At 44.7% G+C, this 16,573-nt stretch overlaps 1 protein-coding gene across 5 annotated transcripts in view; it reads right to left on the bottom strand.

Annotated features, from left to right (window-relative positions):
* Nucleotides 1-16,573, bottom strand: part of ARNT2 (aryl hydrocarbon receptor nuclear translocator 2) — a 146,814-nt gene that overhangs the window by 14,143 nt on the left and 116,098 nt on the right. For all 5 annotated transcript variants that reach the window (XR_014519135.1, XM_083475337.1, XM_083475338.1 and 2 more), the window contains exons 13-15: nt 12,802-12,874; nt 11,575-11,698; nt 2,923-3,022 (exon numbers count right to left, since the gene is read on the bottom strand). Coding sequence is in view for 4 of the 5 variants with exons in the window: in XM_083475337.1 (XP_083331463.1) it covers nt 2,923-3,022; nt 11,575-11,698; nt 12,802-12,874 (297 nt within the window). In the remaining variant the exon portion in view is untranslated. The remainder of the gene's footprint in view (nt 1-2,922; nt 3,023-11,574; nt 11,699-12,801; nt 12,875-16,573) is intronic.

The raw sequence follows: 16,573 nt of genomic DNA, 5'->3' as shown, positions 1-16,573 counted from the left end.
TCTCTGCTTTCATAGAGAGAGGATGTATATTTCTTTGCTGTCTGCGTAGTAAGAAATAAAGCATAGCGATGTAGCCATAAATCTCATCACTTCCGTGTGCTGCTTTGGAAGCTCTGCTGAATGGGGGAACGTGCCTGGAAGCCTCATCAAAGGCTCAGGTCGTTAATTATTCGTCGGGAGGGCAATTCTGAAGGACTCGGAAGAAGATGAGCTTTATCAGCTTGGCCGAGCGGAGATCCCGACACACTTCATATGGCTCCAATCCCTGGCACCTCTAGGTGGGGCTGGGAGTGGCTCCTGCCTGAAAACTAAACATGTGGTCTGTTGCTGAGATATGGATCCTCACTGGTGGGCAGTCAGATGATGCGGCAAAGTCATGGCCCCAGGGCCCATGTGTAACATTTTAAGGGTCATGGGAGGCAGGCAAGACTCACCCAGCATGTTTCTCTGGACCAAGTCCACATGCCATGTGAATCAGATCACTGCAACAAAACAGTGAGAAGACCCAGACCACAGTTCTCACAGTGGCCAACCAGATGTCTGCTGGAAAGCAGGACCTGAGCACGAGAGCACTTTCTCCCCTTCTGTGGTTTCCAGAAACCGGTATTCAAAAGCATACAGCCTTAAGACGGTGGAATCACAGAGTTGGAAGGGGCCACGTGGATCCTCTAGTCCACCCCCTGCAACGCAGGAATCTTTTGCCCAAAGTGGGGCTCAAACCCACAACCCTAAGATAAAGAGTTTCATGCTGTACCAACTGAGCTATCCCAAGTTGAGGGGTTGTAGAGTATTAATATCCAAGCAAACTCAGAAGTAAGCCCTGCTCAGTTCAATGGGACTTACTCCTAAGTAGATGTGTGTAGGATTGAGGACTTAGGAAGCCTCACCAGTACAGACTTTGAGTTTTTAAGATCAAAGAACCTGGAAAAAATAAAATACATAACTACTTTGTACTGCATGATCTCTGTCTTGTTATGACTTCTATGACATGATGTACCTTTCTGGAATTTCCCTGAATGGAGAATTGAATCTCGTTCAAAATATACTAGTGCACAGTTATGTTATGTAATAAATTATGTACTGTAATAAATTTGCCCTGTACAGATTACTAACACTACAGAAAAAGGAGATCAGAGATCTTCTGTGCTGTGTCTGTTTTCATGATTATGTAACATTCAAAAGCAAATAAATACTTCTTAACTATACCGGCCTCACTTTTATGTTGCAGGAGACACCCAACAGAATAGCATAGAAATCTACACACAACCTTCAAAGAAAACAGTTCAGGAATCCCAAACCTCAGAACAGCCATGGGAAATTAGTTGCACTGTAATGTAGTCCTGGCTTCACATATCGGATTTAATTAAAGCATATTTTAATATTGGCAATATCCTCCAGGGCTACTTACTGGTTGCTTTTTCATTCAGGCAATAAACATCAAGGAAGGTTTTTTCTTTCCAAGAAAAGCGTTTCCTTCCCAAGAACAACACTATCAATTATATGCTCAAAACAAACCACACCACACTCGTTTCTACAAAAACATAGCTGGCATTTACTTTCTAATTCCCTCTCCTGGGCACCTAACTGGTGAATGGTGTGCTCTCTCGCCCTCTCTCCTTTCTTGTTCATTGTTCAGCCTGCGTTACCTTTTTCGGCTCTGAAATTTAGGGTCACTACACAATTCAATGAAATCCTACTTGAATAGCTGCATGGGTTACAGCTGTTTAATGTGCATTTAGACGATGCACATCTGTGTATAAGAACAGGCGTTCCTTTTTTGGAAGAGGCATTTTATCCGAATGAGAGAGAGAAGGGGGTTGCCTCTTCTAAGACGGTGTCTGCCTTCTGCAGTTTTCAAAACCACGGTTCCCACCATGGGACACACGCCCCAGAGGGGGGCAATTTGATTTTTAAGAGGGGCAATTCGAGAATGAGTTAGACCAAGTTAGTGGCCTTTTAGGCTTCCTCCATGTGAAAAGAATAATAAGAATATGTCGTGGGGGGGGGCGGCAATCAGGATTTTAGAGATGCTTAGGTGGGGCATGGCCAAAAAAAGGTTGGGAACCACTGTTTTAAAACTAGTTGTATAAAAATTATATCACACGCACACACAAAAGAAATATAATCATTTTGATTATTATTCTGTGTTTCTTTTAATGTTTTTATATTGCTGAATGTTGCAATATATGAATATTTTTCTAAATAAAAAGGGCACTTTTTTAATCAGGCAAAAAGTTTTTAACCAATTAATCTAACTAATAAATCTATTAAGCTGCATCAGACTTTACCTTGTATTTCACCCCCCCCCCCGGCTGTTGTTACTATTAAAATGCCCCTCTTTTGGTTTGCTTCCTTTTCCATCTTGCTCCTCCTCCTTCTCTGCAGTCCCCTTTTTCGCTACTTTGCGAATTAATTGACTTAATTCCACCCCCCACCCCCTGCATTCTACTGCCTGTCTTTTCTTTGCTGTATCCAGGTGAGATTTATACTTTTGCGCCCTGAGCCAAGTTTATTAGTCACTCTCTAAAAAGGCATTTCCCAAATTTTTAATTTTTATTTTTATTCCAAACTCAACCTTTCAGCAAGGACCCTCAAGAAATGGCAAAAAATGATCATCAGCTATATACATCAGGGCAAGAGACCTAGACTGCGACTAACTGTATTGTATCAACATTCCCAGAAGGTGAGCACAAGTCAACTACATTTGCAAAAACACCATGATGCGGCCCATACAAAATTTCAGATCCCGAAAAATCCAATTAGTGGATGATTCCAGGGCAAAGTGATTTCTGGAATGTGGCCACGGAGATTCTTTCCTATAGGGAGAATTAAGCCATGGTGCTGTTAAGAATCAAGGGCTGTCATCATCTATGACTCTTACACAATTGCGTTTCCTTTCTTGTGATTCATTCTGTACAATACCTGAACGACTTTCCAGAATGTCCTGGCTGGAAGGGGCTCCCTTGAGAGTAGATCTGCTGGTTACCGGCTGTGGATGATGAAGGCATCATCTTTTTATCTGCTGCAAGAACAAGCACGGAAAAAGCCATTTCAGGATAATGGGATGGGAACGCACAGGAAATGCACATTGCGCGGCAATGGGGAAATGGTCTCTTGTAGGAAAACAACAACAACTACAAAACGCACACAACCGAAACCAAAAGTTGGTAGGGCTCCCTTTCAAAAATACCATTACAGTGGTACCTCGGGTTAAGTACTTAATTCGTTCCGGAGGTCTATTCTTAACCTGAAACTGTTCTTAACCTGAAGCACCACTTTAGCTAATGGGGCCTCCTGCTGCTGCTGCGCCATCACTGCACAATTTCTGTTCTCATCCTGAAGCATCCGAGGTACTATTTCTGGGTTAGCGGAGTCTGTAACCTGAAGCGTATATAATCCAAGGTACCACTGTACAAACAATGTGGAAATTAACAACTTGCTTCAGGACTGATGAGACAATCTTGCACTCTAGTTATACTATCGGGGCTGCTCCCAAGGTCACAGTTATGCCAATGCACACTTTTTCAGGCTAGTTACGTTAGCAGCCTTATGTGCAAGGCTGCTACAGACAGGTCAATTTTTTAACCACATTCTTTTAAGAATAACCCACCAGGAAGCTCTGCAAATCCCATCAAAATTTTGTGTGTGTGTAGGGAGGGACTATGACCAGCCAGGGGAGGAGCTGAAGAAGAGACTTTGGAGGTAGAAGGGGAGGTCTTGTTACTGTGAGTCCAGGGCTGCCTTTGTAGGTGGGAGCAGCTACACCCATCCTGGAGGAGCAAGCAGCTGCACACACAGCTGGCTTGTAGGGCGAGAGTCTCATGAGTGAGCACACCCTGCCTCATCTTTAAAAGCTTGGCGGGAGGTGCATGGCAGTTGTTGGGACATCTTTGTAACTTCTGTTTGGGTTTTGCCATTGCCATATCTCGCCTTCCCCACACACCCTGAACTCTTGGCTCCTGGACCTAGTGCTTTCTACTGAACCTGCACTGCTATTAGCCTGAATAAAGATCTGAACAAAGGCTGCTGGCCTTGTGTTGCAGGGCGTGGTGGGGGCAGGGAGTGGGAGATGGGGATTTGGAGTGTAGCAGCACACATTCAATTATCCACGTAGCACTATCCCTGTCTGCTACTTCTCTGCTATAGTTCGGTGGTAGAGCACATGCTTCTAATGCAACAGGTTCCAGGTTTAATCCTTAGCATTAAAGCTGGATCAGGTAGCCAGTGATGGAGAATACCTCTCTCTAACTAAGACCCTGGGGTGTCACTGCCAGTCGAAATGGATAATCCTAGTGTAGACAGATGTACCCCTATGTCTGACCTGGAAAAAGCTTCCTCTGTTCATTTTGCACCTTGAACGGGGAAGTAGAAACAGTTCCCTCTCCAGGTGCATCATTACAATACAAAACGTACAGTACATACAATTTGGCACCTTTAAATAGCACACAAAATCTAACATCTACAGCAGCTGCTTTGTGGTGTGGTGAGTGAGCATGTTCCTTATATGCATAGGGTTCTGGATTCTATCCATAAATTGCAACATCCTAGAGGTCCCGGGCCCTAAGGAAGTTAGATTAGCCTCAACCAGAGCCAGGGCTTTTTCATCACTGGCTTCCGCCTGGTGGAACGCTCTGCCTCATGAGACCAGGGCCCTGCGGGATCTGATTTCTTTCTGCAGGGCCTATAAGACAGAGTTGTTCCGCCTGGCCTTTGGCTTGGAGTCAATTTGATTCCCTCCCCCTCTTTCTTTTTCCTTTCTCCTCCTGTGATGAGGCTGCATTTTAATGTTGTATTTTAATATTGTTTTTAAGTTGTATTCATTCAACTTGTTTTTATTATTGCTTGTTAGCCGCCCTGAGCCCGGCCTTGGCTGGGGAGGGCGGGGTATAAATAAAAATTATTATTATTATTATTATTATTATTATTATTATTATTATTATTATCCCTGACACCTCCAATTTAGAAGGATGAGGCAAACAGGAAATGATGGGAAAGACAGCTCTCTGCTGGAGGAGATTCTGGCAAGCTGCTATCAGTCAGAAAAGAGAGGGTTGGACTAGACAGAAAAAGCTTGAAGGGCCGTAGCAGAGTGGTAGAACTTGTGTTTTGCCAGCAGGTTAAATCCCTGGCATCTCCAGGCAGGGCTGGGACAGAACCATGTCTAAAAGCTGCTGTCAGTCAGTGTAAATAATACTGAGCTAGATGGATCAATGGTCTGACTTGGTACAAGACAGCTTCCGCTATGCTTAAATAATCGGACCTGATATTAGCCTGTGTTGCTTTGTTCACAAGCCGCAAGCTATTCTCCACGCCACTCAAAATGTGAGTTTCTGTGCAGGAGTTGTGGCACGGGCACTGCAGAGCCAGCAGCTGAAGCATGTGAGGTGAGGGCTGGCCTCACCGCCAGAATGTGTATGCTAAAACAGCCATTTGCCTGGCTCCTGGAAGTGAGTCAGAGGCAGTTAAAGACTTAGTTGCTGACCAGGGATGGATCTAGTTCAGTTCAGTTCAAGCTTATTTGTCTTCCTGGCCTTCGGCCATTAACAAATCTCGGGAATCTAAAACGCACTGCAAACAACAACTGCAACGTTACATAGAGCCGCAAATTGACCTGAAGACATTGCACAACAATTAAAAATTGTTCCTCAGAGCTTGATCTCAGATATTTGGAGACGAGTCGGTGGGCAGCTGGTAGGATTTAGCAGCTGTCAAAGCAAAACTGGTGACACTAGAGCACTGTGGAGGTCAAGGTGTCAGGGCTGCAGTTCTTCACCCCTGGGTCCCCAGATGTTGTTGGACTGCAACTCCCATCATAACCAGCTAGTTTAGTTAATGGTAGGAATGATGGGAGTTGTGGTCCAATGACATCTGGGGAGCCAAGGTTGAAGAGCAGTAGGTTAGAGCCTAGGGAGACCAGTCTCAAATCCCCACACAGCATGCAGCTGTGTGGGTCAGTCATTCTCTCTCAGGCTAAGCTACCTCACAGGGTTGTTGTGTAGATAAAATGGGAAGAGAGAATTCATTGCATCGCCTTGAACTTCTTGGAGGAAAGATAAGGGGGAAAGCTTAATAAGTGCATACAATGATTTTTTAACATGACCTCTTTGTTTCTCAATGTCAACTTTTGTCCATTAGACTCACATACATGCCAAAGCTCCAGAAACTGCTAAACAACTTCTGTTTTAGATTCCCTAAAACTGGACATGAACGCGTAGTAATATATATCGTCATTACTGCAGAAAGGAAATCCCCCGCAAATGACTGTATAAAAAACAAAGGAATGTTTTGTGTTTGATTCAGAAACTGCTCCAAGGTGCATGAAATGAAATTTAAGTTGGGTAAAATCTCTTCTGTAGCATATAAGGTTCTCAAGTTCACATAATGAGAATAATATTTGTTGGTTGTTTTTCTCACAGAGTGACCCAACACAACTTACATAAGAACCAGTTCAGAACATCCAATAAAAATCTAAAAACAAAGCTAGACAGATAAAATACCTCAGGGATTACAGATTCCACCTCACACACAAAAAAGCCACAATGCCACCCCTTAAACTAAGAGCTAAAAGCCTGGGTAAAGAGTAAAGCCTTTGCCAAGCACATAAAAATAAATAAAGATATTGCCAGGCGTGCCTGCCTAGGGAAAGCATTCCACAAGCAGGTGGGGGTCACCACTGAAAAGGCCTGCTCTCTTGTTGCCACTGTCCCTTGGAAGAGACACACAGAGAAGGGTTTCGGGTGATGATAGCAGGTTTGTCGAAATGGCTTTAGGGGACAAAAGTGGATGGAATGAACACACTGCAGACCCTCAATTTTACATTCTCTTTCTGAAGCATCTGAAGGCAGCCCTATTTAGGGAAGCTTTTAATGTTTGATGTATTACAGTACTTTACTATTTTTTTGGAAGCCGCCCAGAGTGGCTGGGGAGGCCCAGACAGATGGGCGGGGTATAAATAATAAATTATTCTTATTATTATAAGCAGCACCATTCACTCTATCTCTCACACTGATGTTCAGTGGTTGTGAGAGCTGCCGCTTAGGGTCTCAAAATGACACTACCTACACCTAAGAGGGAGGGATACGGGTGGTGCTGTGGGATAAACCACAGAGCCTAGAACTTGCCAATCAGAAGGTTGGCGGTTCGAATCCCCGCGACGGGATGAGCTCCCGTTGCTCGGTTGCTGCTCCTGCCAACCTAGCAGTTTGAAAGCATGTCAAAGTGCAAGTAGATAAATAGGTACCGCTCCGGCGGGAAGGTAAACGGCGTTTCTGTGTGCTGCTCTGGTTCGCCAGAAGCGGCTTAGTCATGCTGGCCACATGACCCGGAAGCTGTACGCTGGCTCCCTTGGCCAGTAAAGCGAGATTAGCACCGCAACCCCAGAGTCAGCCACGACTAGACCTAATGGTCAGGGGTCCCTTTACCTTTACACCCAAGAGGGAGGCACCAGCAGGTTCAGGGAAACCCCAAGTAGTTTGCAGAAGAAGAACAACAAAAATTAGGGGGGGGGAAACACCTTAATGGGAAAAACTCAGACATCCCAGTAGGAAGTAAGTTGGTCAGTGGCAGAGCACCTGTCTTGGATGCAGGGAAGGTCCCAGGTCCAGGTAGGGCTAGGAATGCTGCCAGCCAGTGTAAGGAACTCTGAGCCAGATGGACCAAGTGATCTGACTCAATGTAATATGTTCTATGGCCATCCAATTGTTCGTCATATGGAAAGGCAATAATAGCTCAGTGGTACAGCATCTGCTCTGTATGTTTAAGCTCCAGGTAGGGCTTTGCCTGAAACCCTGGAGAGCCACTGCAGGTCAGTGCAGACAATATTGAGCTGGATGGGCCAATGGCTTGATTTGTTAGAAAGCACCTTCCTCTATTCTAGTGGCAACGGAAGGTTGACTGGGCATGGGGAGGCAGAAGCAGGGGGTTTTGGTGGGGGGAAGGAGTGGCTGGAATCCAGAACAGAAACACTCTGCACTGCAACATCTGCTTGTGGGTCCCACTTGCTAGGCCAAGCTGTATGCCTAAGGAAAGCCATCTAGTGAGGCTTCCCCAGAAAATCTGATTTCTGGTATTCGGCTGTGTGTTTCCACAGAGGCAGGGGGTAGGAGGAGAGTTCCTTATTTTCGAATTTGGACTCTCAGCAAGTGCAGAACTTCTGACCTCAGCCCATGTCCTCGACAGTTTTATATATATAATCTGTCTCGTAAGACATGCTGCTTATAAACATATGGCTCTTTCTTCCTGCTAAGATACGTGCTTGACGGCTGCAGAGCAAACGTCCCCACCAAGATTGGCCCCTCTGCATGAGCTTGGACTATTTGCACAAAACCAGTCCAAAATCAACACAATGCTAAATCCTAGAAGTAACGTGCAGATTTGACTGTATATTTTTGATCACACCTAAGTGAAAAATGCGACTTTTTATCATTTAAGGAAAAAAGGACACGGAATTATAAATGGTGCCTAATCTAGAGAAAGCCATAGGTGGAACTTATTAAGGACACACACACAAATGAAAACATCTCTTGTGCCGTTCATCTAAGTCTTGTAGTCAACCTCCACCCCTTGCGTATTTGCTTTAATTAGTTCCTTCCTGGTATGCAAAACTCATACAAACAGCAAACTATAGTTTGCACTTGCCCTACAAAGTAGGATCAAATCCCAGTTTTGCAATCCTGTTTGCGGGAAAATGTAAAGAATGAGAACACAGGAAGTTGCTTTCCACTGAACCAGACCATTGATCCATCTAGCTCAGTGGCTCTTCAGGGTTTCAGAGAGGAATATTTTTCTGCCCAGCTCAAGATACCAGAGATGGAACCTTTTGTATACAAAGCATGCACTAGGCGAGTGAGCTGTGCACTTTCTCTAAAATCAGGAAGCTGCCTTACACAGTCATACCCTGGTTTTCAAACAGCTTAGTTCTCGAACGTTTTGGCTCCCGAATGCCGCAAACCCGGAAGTGAGTGTTCCGGTATGTGAACTAATTTTGGAAGCCAAACGTTTGACGGGGCTTCCGATTGGCTACAGGAGCTTTGGTTTCTAAACTTTTTGGAAGTCGAATGGACTTCCGGAACGGATTCCGTTCAACTTCTGAGGTTCAACTGTATTGTTGTTTTCCTCCATTCAATCTAGCCCAGCACTGACTACAGTGGTACCTTGGGTTACATACGCTTCAGGTTACATACCCTTCAGGTTACAGACTCCACTAACCCAGAAATAGTACCTCGGGTTAAAAACTTTGCTTCAGGATGCGAACAGAAATTACGCGGCAGTGGAATGGCAGCAGCAGGAGGCCCCATTAGCTAAAGTGGTGCTTCAGGTTAAGAACAGTTTCAGGTTAAGAACGGACCTCCGGAATGAATTAAGTACGTAACCAGAGGTACCACTGTACTTTGACTCTCCATGGTTTCAGGCAGAGATCGATCACATCTCCCGCTATCTGATCCACTGGGTAAAAGCGCCAAGGACTGACCTTTCTGCATGCAAAGCATCTGCCCTCCCACTGAGCTATGGCCCTTCTCCAGAATATGCCATTTTGCCTCAAACCAGGAACCAATTAATTAGGCTACAGTAAGCGTGTAAGAAGAGGAGGAAGGTGGTGTTAAGAAGAGAGGAGGAAGGGGGTTGTTAGGAGCACAGGAAGCGTACTGGGTCAGACCAGGCTTCCTCAACCTCAGCCCTCCAGATGTTTTGAGACTACAATTCCCATCATCCCTGACCACTGGTCCTGCTAGCTAGGGATTGTGGGAGTTGTAGGCCAAAACATCTGGAGGGCCGAGGTTGAGGAAGCCTGGGTCAGACCATTGGTCCATCCGGCTCACAACTTGTCTATAATGACTGGCTATAGCTGTCCAGGCCCATTGCTACCATTCTCACGATTCTTCCGCTATTTGGGAGCCTCCACGCAGCATGAGACAATTATTGCTTGGGATGGCACAGGCTGATGCTGTAGGTTGGAATCTTGTTGGTTGCTAATGGACCGTTCCTACAGTGTCCCAGATCGACTTTGAAAAGTCAAGGCAGGGTGAGGTAAGCAGAACAATAAGTACAGGGAGACCTAATGTTTTTCCCTGTTGGCAAAAGGTCGTTGTGTACCTAGAAAGGACCCCCTGGCGACTATCTCCTCATTTCTCTTTAGTTGCAAACAGTGGGATGTTTCGGACTTAGCCGAGAGCTACTTGCACGATGATTAATTCAAAACAAATGTAAAAACTTCATCCTCAGCAGGGAAGGTTAGGAACAATAAAAAGGAGAAAACATCACTTCTTTAAACTGTTACTGAAAAAACACAGCACTCCTCCCGCCCAGGAAGAGACTAGGCTTGTTTACGGATGGAATAGCTACTTGCGGTACAGTTCTCGACCAGGCTGACAGGCACCGTTTGAGAAGCAAGCCCCTTGGTTTTCCCTTTTACTAAACTTAACTTTCTTTATTAATCTGCTGCATTGTAAAACTTATCTATGAGACCAGAGTTACTTACTGAGTGACTTTTGCTGAAAGCAGCACAGAATGTGGTTGTAAGAACTTGGCTAAAATGACTGCATCTAACAGTGTTTTACTCAGAGCAGAACCATTGAAATTAATGGATACGGCTAACATAGGTCCATTAAGTTCAACCAGCTTACTGTCAGCAGAACATTGTTGGATACAATCCTTTGTTACTGCCTAGGCAGGAGCCTGTGGCTCAGTTGCAGAGAATCTGCTTTGCATGAAAAAGGTCCCTGGTTTAATCCCTAGGTAGGGCTTGGAGAGAACCTTGTCTGAGGCCCTGGAGAGCTGTGCTACTTGATCATGGTGCCATCAGACTCAGATTTTCCCCCTTCCTATAAGGAAACGTAATTGCTTGGGGCCTGCTAGCCATCCTCGGCTACTAGCCACTATAGGAACGCGGGTGGTGCTGTGGTCTAAACCACTGAGCCTCTTGGGCTTGTTGATCGGAAGGTAAGCGGTTCAAATCCCCACGATGGGTTGAGTTCCCATTGCTGTTGAGTTGTAAGAGCTGCCGCTTAGGGTCTCAAAATGACACTACCTACACCTAAGAGGGAGGGACACGGGTGGCGCTGTGGGTTAAACCATAGAGCCTAGGGCTTGCCGATCAGAAGGTCAGTGGTTTGAATCCCCGCGATGGGGTGAGCTCCCGTTGCTCGGTCCCAGCTCCTGCCAACCTAGCAGTTCAAAAGCACACCAGTGCAAGTAGATAAATAGGTACCGCTGTGGCGGGAAGGTAAATGGCATTTCCGTGCGCTCTGGCTTCCATCAAGGTGTTCCGGTGCACCAGAAGCCGTTTAGTCCTGCTGGCCACATGACCCGGAAAGCGGTCTGGGGACAAACGCCGATTCCTTTGGCCTGAACGCGAGATGAGTGCCGCAACCCCATAGTCACCTTTGACTGGACTGTCCAGGGCTCCTTTACCTTTATATTTTTACTAGCCCCCCCCCCCCCCCGTCCCACCAAGGTATGCACATTGGAAGGGAATGTTTGGTTCTGTATCTATTGAAGATACAAGTATTTTGTCAGAATAGAGGATCACAAATAGCAGCAATACCAATAACAACCTTAAGAGCAGAGTTTACTTACTAGTAGTTATGCCAGCGAACATCTCGGCAAACCTTGGATCCCTCTCTTGGGAGAAGATGGCATCAGGCTTCTCCACCGGCTTCCCACCCTCATGAACGTTAGACTGTATACTTGGAACGGGTACCTATTTGCAACAGGCAGAGAGAAGGAAGTCACACACCCGTTAATGATAAGCTTCCACCTTTTCCAAGAGCAGTAAGCTTCAAGATTCAATTGTCTTATGATTTTCTGTACTGCCACAGAGCAACTCTGGCCCATTTGAATGCTCTTCAGGACATGAACCAGGGGTCTTCTGTGTCAGGCATTTATTCCCAAACTACGGCTTATCATGTAGCAGCAAGTATTCTGGTGGACAGGGAGAAAGCTGTGGTTGATGTTGCTGCCATTTGACTGCAAACTAAGCCATGGTTTGGCTTAGTGCTGCATCAGAACTTGGGATAAACTATTTGTTTCTCCCAAACAAACCATGAGTGGTAGAGCCAAGAACAAACCTTGGTTACAGATCATGGTTTGTTTGGAGTGAGACAAACCACAAGCCTGTGTTCACCTGTAATGGTTTGATAAATCAGGGTTTAGCTCTCATGACTGTTATTTTCTCCCTGTACAACAACATACTTGCTTGTTCCCATTAAACTGTTAGCTTAGTATTATGGGTAGACCCCACATGGTTTGTATGGAAGTGAGAGATGGACCATAAAGAAGGCTGATCGCTGAAGAATTGATGCTTTTGAATTATGGTGCTGAAGGAGACCCTTGAGAGTCCCATGGACTGCAAGAAGATCAAACCTATCCATTATTAAGGAAATCAGCCCTGAGTGCTCACTGGAAGGACAGATCGTGAAGCTGAGGCTCCAATACTTTGGCCAGCTCATGAGAAGAGAAGACTCCCTGGAAAAGACCCTGATGTTGGGAAAGATTGACGGCACAAGGAGAAGGGGACGACAGAGGACGAGATGGTTGGATAGTGTTCTTGAAGCTACCAGCATGAGTTTAACCAAACTGTGGGAGGCCATGGAAGACAGGAGTGCCTGGCGTGCTCTGGTCCATAGAGTCACGAAGAGTCGGACACGACTAAACGACTAAACAACAAAATGGGTAGACCAGGCCAGTATGTGCTTGTGGTGTTGTTTAGATTTCCAATTCCTGCCTATTTTTATACACACACAAACAAACCAACAAACCAACAAACAAACAAACAGGGAGTCCACCTCGCCAGGAATGTCTCACCTGAGATAAGTCATATGATGATAGTCCATCCCTCTGGTGCACCTCAAGCTCTGCTTGTTGTTGCTGAAGTTGCCTGGAAGAAGGAAAGAGAAACTGTTGCTGCTGGTTCATTCGAGGCTGCAGGACTATATTTCATAGAAATAGAATCATAGAATCACAGAATCATAGAGTTGGAAGAGACCACAAGGGCCATCGAGTCCAACCCCCTGCTAAGCAGGAAACACCATCAGAGCACTCCTGACATATGGTTGTCAAGCCTCAGCTTAAAGACCTCCAAAGAAGGAGACTCCACCACACTCCTATTTAACAGACAGAAAGATTGTCTGGCTGGCTGTGACTTGCCTGCTTAATATCCAACGTGCGCCTCCTTGCCCTATACCCTCTTGGTCCAACCTGTTCACCTTCCCCAATGATAAAGCAAGCATGGTTTTAAATTTTGCCCCAGCACAGGAGAGGAAAGATGGGTGACTGGTGGGTCCAGGAAGGAACAAAGCAGGAGATGTCTGCGTATGCAGAACCATAATTAGAGACATGCAGGTGTTTGTAACCTTCCCCCCCTGTAAGGTATTCCTGCAATAAATCATTTTCCAATTTAAAGAAAAGGGCATTTGGGATGGGAGCTGCAGAAAACCTGAGCTCCTGCTTCTTTCCGGCAGGCAATTTTAGAATTTTTTGAAGTTCTCAATTGCAACCTACTAAGATTGAAGGAAATAAAGCCATCTGAATGCATGAGGGGGGCACCCTGCGGGTGATAGCCTTAATCCAATTAGGAAAACTTTGGAAGTAAATTAAAATGTGCAGTAGCAAGGCCCTCTACATCAAAGGAAACTGACACATTCAATACAGGGGAGGTGAAATGAATCAGAAAGAGGAAGAGAAATATGTCAAAAATGCCTGTATAAATCTCTCGGATGCAGACATAATCTGTGTTCAGTGTCAGGTGCTTTTTAGGAAATGCCAAAAGTCACTTTATTTGAAACCAACAAGGCTGGTGGTTCATATACCATACATTTTTCTCTCCGCATGAATATTTCTAGTTGGCATGGGTCCGCCTTGGGTCTGTTACCCAATTAAAGAAATCTTAGTCCATTAATCACATAAGTTTGAATCGAACAACTGATTCTTTAATCAATTAGATCTGCATAGATTTCTACACTCATAAAATCAACTCTAAAGATGATGGCATACACTGCTCTCTCTCTCTCTTTTAAAAAAGACCATCTTCAAAGATATTTGTACTGCTCACAGAACACCTTACATGTTATCTATCAGGACAGCAAATTTACGAAATTGGCTCCCTTCATATTCAACTCTTATAATACTAAAGCCCTGGTTTAGCCAATGAAGCTAAAAGGTGCATCATATCTCTTGGGGGCCCCAAAAAAATTTAAAGGAAAAAAATGGATGTACATTTCCAAACTATGAGATAAAAAACAAATAAAATAAAACCTACATACAACAACAGTGGCAAATGGCTCTAGATACCTATTAGATCCCTAAATTACCATCAGTGGCATAGCGTGGGGGGTGCAGGGGGGGCCAGCCGCACCAGGCGCAACATCGGGGGGGGGGGCGCTCACACTCGAGTGCTAAAATCCACGGGTTAGGGGGCGCAAATTACTTGCCTTGCCCCGGGTGCTGACAACCCACGCTACGCCACTGATTACCATATAGCATATATTCAACACAAAAACAGCAACAATTCGTTGTTGACAAAGGACAGCTGGACATATAACATAGCTTGGGGCCTCATCAAACCTAAATCCAGCCCTGATCATATCCAGGATAGACTTAACATGGAACATGTTATGGAATCTAGTACTACAAGATGTGGCAACAGCCACCAATTTAGATGGCTTGCCTTTAAACAAGGATCTGACAATTTCATGGAGGATAAGACTATCAATGGCTATTAGCGATGATGGCTATATTGAACCACCAGGATCAATGGCAGTATGCCACCAAACACAAGCTGCTGAGGAGCCACAGTAGTGGAGGGGATATCAATTTTGTGGGCTTCCCAGAAACATCTGGATTAGTCATGGTGGAAAAAAGGATACTAGACTGGATAGACTCCGCACAGTTCTTCTTATGGGTTCTTATCATATTACGAGGACACATCTCTCATTCCACTTTAGTGTTCGTGGGAAAGGGGCATAAAGCCCATTCAACATCATCAGGTCTCATATTTTGGATGGAACCAGTGCACTTGCCACATTTTCTTCTGCCGAAAGTCAACGGAAGTTAACACAGATGGGAATGTTGTGGGAAGGCAATTTTTTTTACATGGGACTCTCCTTTGGAGCAAAACAAAGCACAAAGGGCTAAACATTAAACTCTTCGCTTCTCCAGGAAGTTCATTTTGGATGGTTGTGCCCAAAATAATCTTTATTATTATTATTTTCTTTTGCAGGGAAATAAGTGAACATTTGAACCTAATGTTTAGTTGTCTTTCCGCTCGGAAACCAGATCTGGAAAGCTGATGGCTTCCAGCCGGAAGGCAGTATCAAATAAACACAACCAACTAATGCAATCTTCAGCTCCCTCTACAGCTCTCTGTAAAAAAAGTAAAAATAAATCTATGCATTTGCTTTACTTTTTTATCTGATGGTTATGGATAGCTTTTTCACCCTGGTTTCTATACAGATGGTCTCTTGATTTTTGGTTAGGTTTTTTAAAAAAATAAAATAAAAAAACATTCATTTTTTCCTTCATTTCTTTTTTGGGTCTAAGTGTCCTTAACAGAAAACAGCACTCACTAAAAAGATTTATTATTGAAGTACATTTATATCTATCTGCCTCTATTAACAGCAAATCCCAGCCTATTGATATTTACTAAGAAAATGTTACCATTCACTCATTCTTTCTTTTGTTTTCCAGTCTGAGTGTTTGTATCAGAAAATAGCACTCACTACCTATATTTATTAATAAAGCACATTTTTATTTATCTGCCTCTTTGCCCCTCTTTTAATAACAAATATCATTCTAAGGGAGTAAAATAGGTAATTGCACTTCATATGTAAACAGTTCCTAGAAATGCTGTTTATCGAACTAAAATAACTGCACTTAAGGTGGGATCACATAGCTTCTGAGAAATGTTGAAACTCTGGTTAGTATTTAGCTAGGCTCAGTGGCAGAACCAGGGCTAACACCAGGTTTGAAGTGGTCCTGGGTTTACCCAGCAGGGGCATTTCTAAAATTACTTATATTTATTATTTATACCCCGCCCATCTGGCTGGGCTTCCCCAGCCACTCTGGGCTGCTCCCAACCGAATGTTAAAAACACAACACAGCATTAAACATTAAAAACTTCCCTATACAGGGCTGCCTTCAGATGTCTTTTAAAAGTAAGATAGTTGTTTATTTCCTTGACATCTAATGGGAGGGCATTCCATAGGGTGGGCGCCACTACTGAAAAGGCCCTCTGCCTGGTTCCCTGTAACTTGGCTTCTTGCAGTGAGGGAACCGCCAGAAGGCCCTCAGCGCTGGACCTCAGTGTCTGGGCTGAATGACGGGGGTGGAGACACTCCTTCAGGTATACTGGGCTGAGGCTATTTAGGGCTTTCTCTCCCAATTGGCACCAGGAAGCCACTATGCTAATTTCACACTATACTCCAGATGCAGCATAATTTTATAAGGGCTCCTACCAGAGCACTGGGGACTCGGCAGCTGCCCAAGGATGCTTGTGCAGCATCTGTTAAAGGTAAAGGTAAAGAGACCCCTGACCATTAGGTCCAGTCGTGACTGACTCTGGGGTTGCGGCGCTCATCTG

The sequence above is a fragment of the Podarcis liolepis genome (assembly GCF_965112155.1).
Source record: "Podarcis liolepis genome assembly, chromosome: 14".
NCBI lineage: Eukaryota > Metazoa > Chordata > Lepidosauria > Squamata > Lacertidae > Podarcis > Podarcis liolepis.
The sequence above is the reverse complement of the archived record's forward strand: the minus strand, read 5'-3'. Positions and strand labels throughout refer to the sequence as shown.